Raw genomic sequence first — 12,333 nt, 5'->3', positions numbered from 1 at the left:
AAAGGAATCAAGAAACTTATACCGTATTTGTTTATGCCGAGTGTTGCACTAGTGTTGCACTGGTACACCTTTAGGTGCTGTTAAACTGTTTGTTTATTCGGACAGTGTTGCACTGGTTTTGACCTGGTGTTGCACTGCTATCAGGCGGTAGTGCCCCGAAAATTTTGTCAGTGTTGCGAGAGAACGTGTGAGGTAGCAATACACTGGCGCCGATATGTGTTTGTTTTTATCGGGCCGGTGGAACACTGAACAAGGGGAGAAAACAAATACGGTATAAGATTGCACTTTGAGACCCTACCTATACAACTGCAACTTCAACAAATAGTGCAGGGATGTCAGGTAGCATAGCAAAGTAAAAATAATAACGCGGGGTAATACCACAATAGATCAACTTAATGGTCGCAGTGGATTCTCTCCCCAACAGGAAAAAGCCCCCAAATATAGGTGAAATGGGTTCGATTTTTTTTTATTTCTCGACTATATGTTTTATATCACTTTTGGTACTTTTGGAAATTAATGTTTCCCTGAATTGTAGTGATCGGTATCAAATAAATTATAATGAATTTGTCTAAGAATAACTTTGTACTAAGCCAAACAAAAAAAAAGTCATAACCCACTAACATGTATCGAAAGTTTCCTTACAAATTGACATACATAAACCTTCAGTAAATCAGGAAAAACATATTTTTGTTCAATTTTTCTGAAGAATATTGTTATTTCAATGATTTTGTATTATACATTGCGCATACATAATTATTATTATTTATTGTACATCAACGGATCACATATTGATCCTAATGAAAAAATAATTTAAAATTAAAATTAATGACACTACAAATACAATTGTCTACACAAAACTTGAAGCTTTAAGGGCTGTCCCAACGGTAGATGCAAAACACGGTTTTCGACCACGCTAAAACAATTCGGCTGGCACCGGTGGCGTAAATTGCTGTTTTAGCACAGTTATCGATTTCAAAATTCCCAACAGTTATACGCCTTTGTTCCAAATTCATGCAAATTTGGAACAGGATTTCAAATTATACGACAGACCGATTTAGTCACGGTGAGAAAATTTTAGCCAACAATGATTTCTTTAACACATGTTTGGGTAACATTGGGTGTGATAATAGTTTCTTTTTGAGATATTATTTGAATTTTTATTTTTTCAATTCAACCAGCCTATACGTTACATAAATTGAAAAAGATTTTAATAAAAACCATATCAAGTATAAATAATAGATGTCATATTATTCTCGATTTAATATAATTAAATAAAAAGCTTTCATTTGGGCTCGACGAATTGTGAATCCAGTCAGCGTTCTAAAATTTGAAAAAAAAAAACGTAAAGAAAATTTTGATAGTTTTTCGATGAGGTAAAATAAATGTTTATTGTTTGTTCTATAATTTGTGTTTTATTTGAGATATTGAGAGATTTTTAGTTTCGTGTAGGAGTGCTCGGAGTTTTCGTCAATATCAGCATATTTTTCTGTATCCATACATAAATTTACAAAGTGAAACAAGTTTTTGTCAAACAAAAATGTCGACAAATCAAAGGAAAATTTCCTTTGACTTTGAGATAAACATTTCTCATTTCCTTTATCAATGTCAGCAATAACTTGATAAAAATATTGCTATTCATTTCATTTTAACAAAACCTTATTTCATTGATTCAAAGCAATTTGATTGAATTAATTAAAGAATTGTTTCAATTGACCTTTTTTCCTCGTTGTGTAGTCATTTTTGCTTTTAAATTAATGAAATCCTGGTAGAAAAGTTGAAATCATTGTTCTGTCAAAAAGAATATTCATAAAATTAATTTTAAGACAATTAACCGTGAAACTCAAAACTTATGCAATTTTTCTAATAAAATGGGTTTTTTCTTCTCAATTATTGAGTGTCTGCAATGAAAGTGTTTCTGTTTTAACCTTCCAAAGCCGTTCGCAAAATTTCCGTACAAATCTATTTTTGATAAATTTGACCTGCAGATTACAAACGTTCTCCTGGCCGCAAATATTGACCGATTTCGATGAATTTTAATTCATTGTATAGATAATTTATTCTAGTTTCTCAATATTGAAAAATAAAGTCGAAATATTTTACGAAACCACCAGTAGCTGATTCCGAATGAAAAAAGTCCCGAAAAAGAGCTCTTTTTAGAATGCCTATAACTTGAGACAGGTTCCAAATATTGCGCTGATTTTATAATATTTGGAATTGTCAAGAATAAATCTATCCACGAATGTATAAATTTTTGGTGGTCCAAAGGAAGTTTTGGCCGCTATCCCGGAACTTCCGGTAGAAAAAATTCTGAATTCAAAAAAGTCACCCAGTTTTGGCTTTGCATTGCTGTATCTCGCTTACCAATGGATCGATTCTCTAAATTTAAATTTTTGTTTTTTTTCGTTAACTTTATTATTATTTTTATGAAGAGATTAACCACCGTAATTTTTGTTTGTTACTTTGATTTATCGGCCTAGCGGTGAAAAGTGATGTCCTTTTTAGTAGGGACATCTAAAGATTATGAAATTTTTATATAGATGGATAGAAGGTTAGAAGAAATGAAAGATGGTGAAAATGAGCGGGTAGAATTTGTCTAGAAGCATTACCATCACATACCAAATTTTTTTTTTTTTTTCAGATCTGAATCTTGAAATTTAAATCTGATATCTGAATCTGAAATCTGAAATCTGCAATCTGAAATCTGTAATCTGAATCTGAAATCATGGACGTGAACTTTAGAAATGTTGTCCATCCATTAAAATATTAAATCAAAAAAGATTCAAGCAATTCCTACAACAATAAAGCATTCATTTCGTTATCAGCATCAGCACAATCAATCAACAAACCACGCGGCGAGACGGCAGTTCCTCCTGCTGCTGGGTTGGGTGGTAGATTTGGTGAGCGACAAAAAGAGAGCTAAAGGATTTGTTTCTCCCGCGGCTACGTGAGGGGTGCGAGATTTGTACACCAACCTGTTGAAAACGTGGACCAAACTGGTTGAAATCTGGCAGCTTTCAGTAAATTCGAAAAACGTTGCTACAAAATTTCAAAACACAACACAAAATGTATGTCAATCGAAAGAGGAGATTCTAATGAATCTCTAGGTATATAAAAAGTGACCAATTTGAGTTCAAATTTTAGAGAAATCACGCTAACAAAATCGCGTAAACCCACCGACACGAGGGGGAGTTTGAAAAATGACAAAAAAGATGTGAGTTTCATTACCTTATACTGAACAACTGAGATTTTTTAGGAACCAACTATGTTCTACGAAAATAATAATAAAGTTAACGAAAAAAAACAAAAATTTGAATTTAGAGAACCGATCCATTGGTAAGCGAGATACAGCAATGCAAAGCCAAAATTGGGTGACTTTTTTTAAGTAAGAATTTTTTCTACCGGAAGTTCCGGGATAGCGGCCAAAACTTCCTTTGGACCACCAAAAACTTATACATCCATGGATAGATTTATTCTTGACAATTCCAAATATTATAAAATCAGCGCAATATTTGGAACCTGTCTCAAGTTATAGGCATTCTAAAAAGAGCTTTTTTTCGGGACTTTTTTCATTCGGAATCAGCTACTGGTGATTTCGTAAAATATTTCGACTTTATTTTTCAATATTGAGAAACTAGAATTAATAATCCATACAATGAATATAAATTCATCGAAATCGGTCAATATTTGCGGCCAGGGGAACTTACGCAAACTCTCGGGTCATATAGACCCGAACAGCCTAATTACGGATTTTTTTGAGGGAGCACTTCCGGTGGTCACAGGAAGTTGCCTGGTACTACAGATTGTGTATTTCGTGATTCCCCAGGGAGGTTTTTAAAATCAAATTTTTGCGATTTTTTCTTGAAGAGTTATGATGATTTGAATGCGCGCTTCGGGTCATATTGACCCGAACGACTTTGGAAGGTTAAATTTGCTCCTACACCGGTGGGAGGTGGGTGTTTTAGCCGATTCTAAAATTTCAAATTGTGCTTTAACTGGTATACTTAAAACCAATATTTACGCCTGAACCGTTGCAGGTGCTCTAAGGATTTTTCTTCGGAATGCATCCCTCGAAACGTCAAAATCAAAATGTTCGGAGTAGCGGTTGAATGTCTTGATTACACCAATAAGTGATGTGTTAGCCCCATAATTATTCAAACGAAGAGGGACGTAGAGCTGGAAATAACGATTTCTCAAGCCACGAGGTTTTATGTTGAGTTGAAGACCTTCCAACAGTGCGGGACAATCAGTTCTGGATGAAAGCAAATCAGCTACGACAGAGGCTCGTGCGGCGGTCCTGCGGGCTTGCAGCGTGTCGATGTCGATTAGACGACAGCGGCTCTCGTAGCTGGGAAGTCTTGCCAGCTCAGGTGTCAAAGGGCGAATCTCATAAAACGCCGTTGGATAGCCTCAATACGCTCGGAGCCGTTTTGGTAATAAAGGCACCAGATCGAATGATCGAACGAACCAAACTGCAATAAAGACTCTTCAAACAGTAAATATCTTTGAAGTCTTTCGCCATGCGAAACAGTAGACCTAGGCTTCTAGAAGCTTTATCGGCGATGTAATTGGTGTGAATCTTGAAATTTATCCGTTTGTCAAGAATGACACCAAGATCTTTCACGTGCTCAACTCGAGCAATAGCCTCGTCGCCGAGAAAATACACTGCATTTGATGGAAGCCGCTTACGGGAAAAAGAAATTGCTGCGCATTTACTACGATTTAAGGGCAGACAATTGACATCGCACCAGGAGGCGAAGAGGTTGAACTGGTCCTGCAAGAACTTGGCATCGTCAGGGCCGGAGATGGGATATAACAACTTCAGGTCGTCTGCGTAAGCTAATTTTGGTCCATCGAGGAGCAACAGCACGTCGTTGAAATAAATCAAGAACAGTATTGGTCCTAATTGGCTCCCTTGAGGCACTCCAGAGGTGGCGAAAAACTGGTTGGAGAAGGATTCTCCCGTTCGGACAGTAAGTTTCCGACCTACCAGGTAGCTGCGAAAACATTCCAGTAGAGACCCACAAAAACCAATGCGATCGAGTTTGGCGAATTATTGAATGAGAAGAGCAGAGTAAACGTTGTGAACTCAGTTTGAAGCAACTTTCAAATATGTAACATAATTTTCGTACAAGCTCATATTTACTCGGAAAGATTGCAATCAAATGTCAAATTTCACAGCTTTGAAAGCGTACAACTTTGTTTTTGCTATTCAATCAACAAACTCCGTACACTGAATTGTGGGTGATTATTATTTCTACAACTTGTTTGACACCGATATTCTATTTCCCCATAGAAAACAGGAAATTAACGTGGGGTGATACGGTCAAAATTTGGCCAAGGGAAAACGCGTGTAAATAGGTGAAATCGTTTATTTAAAAAATCAAATAAAATTTCTTTTTCAAGTTTAATTAGTATAAAATTCAGGAAAAATATTCAGTTAGGCTTCCGCTTTTAAAATCTGAATTGCCGGGCCTTACGCTTAACCCATGCCATGAGATTTTGTACAGCCACCTTGTCCACCTTCTTCGCCGCAGAAAGCCATTTTGCCTTGAACTGCTGCTCGTCCTTAGCAGTTTTTTTGGTCTTCTTTAGATTCTGCTTGACAATAGCCCAGTATTTCTCAATTGGGTGGAGCTCTGGCGTGTTGGGAGGGTTCTTGTCCTTGGGAACCACCTGCACGTTGTTGGCGGCGTACCACTCCATGGCCTTTTTACCGTAATGGCAAGATGCCAAATCCGGCCAAAACAGTACGGAACAACCGTGTTTCTTCAGGAAAGGCAGCAGACGTTTATTCAAACACTCTTTCACGTAAATTTCTTGGTTGACAGTCCCGGAAGCTATGAAAATGCTGCTTTTCAAGCCACAGGTACAGATGGCTTGCCAAACCAGATATTTCTTCGCAAACTTTGACAGCTTCATGTGCTTGAAAAATTTGCCGTATAAAACTCCTGTCCCGGAAGCTGCTTGTAGTCGGCTTTGACGTAGGTTTCGTCGTCCTTTACAACACAGTCAAACTTCGTCAGCATCGTCGTGTACGCGCTTTGGCCGTCGTATTTTGTTTATCATCGCGATTTGGAGTCACTATTTTCTTGTAAGTCGATAGTCCGGCTCGTTTTTTAGCTCGATGCACGGTTGTAGACGATGTCAGCTTAATTGCGGCATCTTGGAGAGAGAGGTTAGTGTTTCGCTTGAAACTACCGGCAACTCTCTTTGTCGTCTCAGCGGCTTCCGGTTTTCGATTTCCCCCCGATCCAGACTTCCTGGCTGTCGACAAACGTTCCCCAAACACTTTAATTACATTTGTAACGGTTGATTTGGCAACTTTTAGCGATTTTGCCAGCTTTGCGTGGAAGTAGCTCGGATTTTCGCGATGCGCGAGCAAAATTTTGATACGCTGCTCTTCTTCCTTGGACGGCATTTTGACAACTGAAGAGTAAATTCCAAAATCAAAATAGGAGCAACATTCTACACACATACACACCTTCAAAATGAGGGGTGTTCAGGTTTTTTAAATGCAAAATTGAAAGAAATACTGAATCAAAGCAATCGAAAGATTCCTTTTAATTCAACCACGGTAAATGAAAAGTTCATATGGTACGTGGTAGAAAGCAGTGTTTGTTATATAGGTGTTCAGGTTTTTTAAATGCAAAATTGAAAGAAATACGTCAAGTTGATATTGGCCAAATTTTGACCGTATCACCCTTTATACAGAAGTCAGGAGCTGGATTGCCTAGATTTGTCTGTAAAACCAAGACTTTTGGCCCTACGTCCAGATATTGATCAGACACAGATTTTGCCCAGATTTTTGCTGAGAGTGCCCAGACTTCTGAGACTTTCAAAATTGAGTGATGAAATCAATAGTCAAGTATCGGATTTGATCCGTAAGTGCCAGATTAGACTGTAAATCTCGCTTGTATTCAATGGTATTTGACGAATCATACATTAAACATATTCTTTTTAAATAAGATCGACATGGTACGTGGTAGAAAGCAGTGTTTGTTATATAGTTTTCATATCGAAAAGAACCCGAATAAAAAGCACAGCACGGCCACCAAGCCTACAACACCGCCCCCCCCCCCCCCGCTACACGCATCGTCACATTTCTTGTGTAGGACCAAATTGGTAATCTTCCTTGTTATAGAACAAACTTTTCATTTCGAAAGAAACCCATGTCGCTTTCATTTGCATTTATTTTCTTCATTCTAAACTACAATGATTGGCCTCAAGGAATATTTAAATAAGGTAATGTCGAGAGCCACATTGGTTTTTTTTCGTGACGTCACAAAAACGAATGTATCGAAAATTTATTTGCGAATGGCGTACATTTCAAAGAAAACTACCAAATTCCAAATTCATTTTGAATGTGTTGTAAGGCCTAAATTTCACTATTTTATGAAAGTTTTCTGTGCCTTTGAGATTGCATTATGTTTTTTTTTTAATTTTTATTAATAAATGCAATGTCATCTTGAAGCTAAAACCACAGATGAACTAAAACGTGCAAAAATGAAGAAAAATTTTTATCCCACCAGTTTACCATATTCAAATCTTTTGTAGAACAATTAACATCAATTAATGATTGTTAACTCGATTCACTAAAATGCCAATTAATGATTGTGATTTTGAATAAAAATTTGTGTTTTGATTACTTAACGAAATAAGGATCTTAAACTGCACTGAATTGCACATTTTCATGGAAGACTTTGAACTGATTTTAAGGTTTTGCAAATTTGAGTAGGGAAAATCCACCTTTTTTTAACTTCGATGGTCTATGTTATATAAAAATTCTCAAAAATCCATCTTTTTTGTACCGATCTTGAAGAGCAGGAATACTTCTAGAGTAACATGTTTTAAAAGAAGAAAATTTCCAGCAATTTTTTATAATTATCAACGGAAAAAAGGCAAATTTTCTAGTAAATTAACGAAATTAACAGATTCCTCGTGATTGTGACGACACAGTCTGTACCAATACTAGAGCAGGGCTGCCTTGGCACTACCTTCTTTAAATATTCCTTGGATTGGCCTCTAAAACAACAACAATGCAAAAAAGTACGAAAAAGTGAAATCACGTCATGATTGATGCGTCTTTTGGGTATCGTTTTGCTGTTAAAATTAGTGCCACTAACTTAATGCAGTACGGATATTTTTAGGTACCTGACAAAAACCTGGCCAAACGTAAAATTTGATCAGCCTAACCCGCGTATGAAATTATTAGTACATAAATAAGCATTTCAGATTGCTTGGATTTATCCGGGCTCGAGAAAAGCCCGGTTCGGGCCGTATGCCCTCATATTTTTAAATACTACTTGGATTTTGCGCGGTTTCAATCACAGAATTTATAAATTAAAACTAAAAAATCAAATCCGGTTTAAAATTGTTAGTTAAAAAGAGGTTTTGTTAAAAGTTTCTTTAACAAAAACCGAACAAAAATTTTTATCGGATGCGTAAAACACGAATTCAACACTGTTGATGTGCTGCAAAAAAATAAATCAATATAATTTTTTTTCACTTTCCCCTTAATTTTTTTGGATTATTTTCTAGAATTTCCTCAGATTTACGCGGATATTGCCTGGTTTTGGAATAGAAAAAAGTATGCAATACAACATTTTAAAAAGTAAAAATGAGGTGGTTTCAACTGTTTACCATATTCTAAAATCCCCAACAACTACTCGCAAGGAATTAGAGGCAGAAATAAGACAAGAGCCCTCAGAATATACTGAGGATCAGATTTCGACTCTTAAATCCCAATGCCATTGGATGATAAAAAATAATCCGAAAAATGTTTTGTTTTGGACGACGAAAGTTACTTCCCTCTTTCGCAGCCGCGTATCTCAGGAAACGATCGATACTATTCAAGGATAGTTCTACTATATCTCCGAAAATTAAAAACAAATTCAAACATAAGTTTAAACTGAGAGTGATGCTATACATCGCCATTTTCGAGAGAGATATTTCTTACCAAGGGATCAAGCCGTCTGGTTACCAATCAAGATGTGTACCAGAATGAATGTTTGAATAAAATTTTGAAGTCGTGTCTACAAAAACATCATGCAGATGGACAATACGTGTTTTGGCCGGATAAAGCGTCATCGCATTATGCTTAAAACACACAATACTTCCTGAATACCCATTCGATCCCATTTGTACCCAAGAACCACAACAAATCTGTCTCAGTGTCGCCCAACCGAAGATTTTTTCGGAACTTTGAGCTTTGGTGTACAAAAACAATTGGAGAGCCAAGAACTGCAAACAATTGTTTGGTAGAATCAAGAGATGTATTCACAAAGTTGACATGAAGGCCGTACAAAGCTCCTGTTCCGACATCGAACGGAAGCTTCGGCAAACAGCCGATTATGGATCGTTTTCAATTGTTCACTAATTTTTTTCAAAAATGGACAATGTACCTTTATTTCCAATAAATCAAATCTTCTTCAAGTATACTTGACTATTTTCCACAGCTTGAAAGAGAAATTCCAAAATTTTAGTTGCCACCCGTTACACTAGATTTCTTTTCGACCGACAGAGCAACCGCAATCAGGCGCACTCGATCAAAGTGTGGTGACCGTTGATCAGCAGAGCAGTGGTCTCGGAATCTAAACTGATGAAAGTGTGATTCGTACTCTGCTCTGTTCTACCGTGGTAACCACCAAACCAAAAATATCTGGATTGCAACTAGAGAGATGGCAACGCAAAGATCGAATAGCAGAGTTTTTAACGATCGATAAGTTTACATGTACTTTTCTTAAATTCTTCTTCTACAGTAAATAATCTTCGTTACGTTATTGTTAACTTTTAGGAGCTAGTTGAGCTATATCATTATTTATGAGCTAGTTGAGCTATCGCAATACGTACCTTGGGAGTATGGTAGTGCCATAACAGAAACTGATCTTTTGACGCAACTATGACATGAGTTGAATTCATTGCAATAAAATTAGGCTTTATATCAATGTACTTAGCTGAAAATTAACAAATTTGATTATTCTTGAAGAGAACACGCAATTTCTAAACAATTCTTACAATCGACAGTGGTGCTTATTGAGTTGCAAACCAATAGCTGATACATGTAATCCTTGCTCTTGCTGTCACCTAGGAAATTAAACTCCTTAGCGCTGATTTTGGTTTCCACCGCCAGAACGGAATGATCGGTAGTGGCAGCCATTCCAATAACCGGATCAATTTGCTTTGAATAACACTGGTTCGAGTTGGTATCCCAGAACGTAACCAACGATATCTCCTCACTTTTTGTAGCCTCCAAATAACATACGGTTTTGTTGAAATAACACCACGTATAGTCCGGTCTTATGTTGGCAAAGTATATGAACGAATCTACTGAGAGAGCGATTCTTAACGATTTTCCCTCCCAGGAGAGGGACGTAATTTCTTTTCCAGGTATTTTTAAAGTTCTGATATGCTGCAAGAAAAATTAAGATCTTGGACTCTATGTATGAGAGTTTGTTGTATGATCACACTTACTACTCCATATGGTGTATAAAATTGTACTTGATTTGTTTCCTTATCGTTAAGATTGGTTTTCATTCCACAGACTGCCATAATTGTACCATCGTGATTCCACATACAGGAAATCGCCTGCATGTTCGTATCGATTATCACTGGTGTATCATCATTTTCGCTCCTCATTATTTGCATTTTACCATTTTCGTAACAAATCGCCAAAACAGGTCGATTAGTGGCCACAGCTTCATGATACCAGCAAAGTCCAACAACCGTAATACTCTTCGCTGGTGTCAAATAAACACATTGTATGTTAAGCTTCATAACAAATATTCCCTGGTTGTCGTACAGGTGGAGTTCTCCTGTTTTAATACTAAACAACAAAAGCCTGCCGTCAGGGCTCCACTGGACTCCAGTCAAGGATACGTTCTTCAGATCTTTACCCCAAATGCGATTACCATCGACAGATCCTGCAAAAAAAAAAAATCAGTACAAACGGTTACGTTAAACTACAACATTTCAAATTTGAGGTATCAACTCACCCACAATAACCGTCCCGTCCTCATAAACTATACAAATCCGCTGACCATCACTGGTCCACGCCATGCCCCGTACCGTTGACTTCTTTCGGTCGTTGGTCATCTCTTCGTACCATGAGCCCTTATACATCATCCAGACCATAATGACCCCGTCCCGGTCCGAGGAGGTCAGCTTCTGCTGCGATTCATTCCAGGTGACGACGTGGATGGCCGATTTGTGCCCCTCCAGGGTTTGGTTCATCGAGAGGTTGCTCGGTTGCAGCGCTTTCCCCGGGACTGCACTGCTCGCCGTGGCCTGTTCCAGCTTCAACACCTTCAGCAACCCATCTTCGCCCCCTACTGCTACGTAGCCCTGCTCCTTGTTCCATGCTATGCAGTTCAGACGAGTGTTGTTCGGGATGGCTATCTGTTGGATGCAAAATAATAATGCTGACGTGAAAACATCGAAGCCAATTAAATATTCAAGACATTTATTTCTTTTTCTCCAAAATATTTAAAAAAAAAAATACGTGTACTTTAATCACAAGCTACGGATGAATATATTACAGAAGCTTATATAATGAAATTGGTTTTAGTAACCAGAGAAAAAGTTGGGAGCTAAAACATGGTACAGGGACTGAATAAACTGATGAGGTCGAGGATTCCATACTCCTGCCCGTCATATTTATGCCGATATAGTGCAACTAATCTTGGATTCGCGACTGACAGAACACACGCTAACTTAATGGATCGGATGATTCCAAATCTTTATCCTTCATCGACTCAATAACACGCCCGGTGCCTGAAACCATTCTATTTACTCTATGGGTATTCCACGAAAAAACCTCATTCTCACTATCTCCACTGCACAGAAGGTCTTAGCTGTGGTCTTAGCTTATCCCTCCAGCTTAAATCGTAGGGAACGACTCTACTCAAATACTTTTCCGAGGGGGGCGTACTCATGGCTTCCAAAACGCGAGGATGCAGTTTTCTTTGTAAATTAACCCGTAGGATTCGGACGCTCTTTACTGGACAGCTCCCCGGCATTATATTTGAACAAATATGACCATAAAGTTAATGAATTTAAGTGCACTAACCCTCAAATCAACATACGGATCATCGTAACAAAGCTTAGCCCATAGAGCATAGAGCAAGACAAGGGTTATGAGCAGCGGTGTGTAGACTCGCTTCGGAAAGAATCATTCGGCTGATTTTTTCCGAGTTTAACTCAGCGTTACCACATATACAGATTTTCCTGTAATCATACAGATTTTTAAGAAAATTTTAAACCAAGAATCTGTATATACAGATAACAGATAATTGGAATTTTATACAGATTTTATACAGATTTTCATCAAATCGAAAA

General features: G+C 37.5%; 1 protein-coding gene across 1 annotated transcript in view; it reads right to left on the bottom strand.

Moving 5' to 3' along the window:
* LOC129746837 (WD repeat-containing protein 35) overlaps positions 1-12,333 on the bottom strand; it is a 38,894-nt gene that overhangs the window by 3,255 nt on the left and 23,306 nt on the right. Inside the window, exons 2-5 of the mRNA XM_055740727.1 lie at positions 10,992-11,394; positions 10,471-10,919; positions 10,015-10,408; positions 9,850-9,953 (exon numbers count right to left, since the gene is read on the bottom strand). Of these exons, the coding sequence (XP_055596702.1) occupies positions 9,850-9,953; positions 10,015-10,408; positions 10,471-10,919; positions 10,992-11,394 (1,350 nt within the window). The remainder of the gene's footprint in view (positions 1-9,849; positions 9,954-10,014; positions 10,409-10,470; positions 10,920-10,991; positions 11,395-12,333) is intronic.

Source organism: Uranotaenia lowii, chromosome 2 (genome assembly GCF_029784155.1).
Source record: "Uranotaenia lowii strain MFRU-FL chromosome 2, ASM2978415v1, whole genome shotgun sequence".
In the NCBI taxonomy this organism is placed as follows: domain Eukaryota; kingdom Metazoa; phylum Arthropoda; class Insecta; order Diptera; family Culicidae; genus Uranotaenia; species Uranotaenia lowii.
This window is presented reverse-complemented; position numbering and strand designations above follow the sequence as displayed.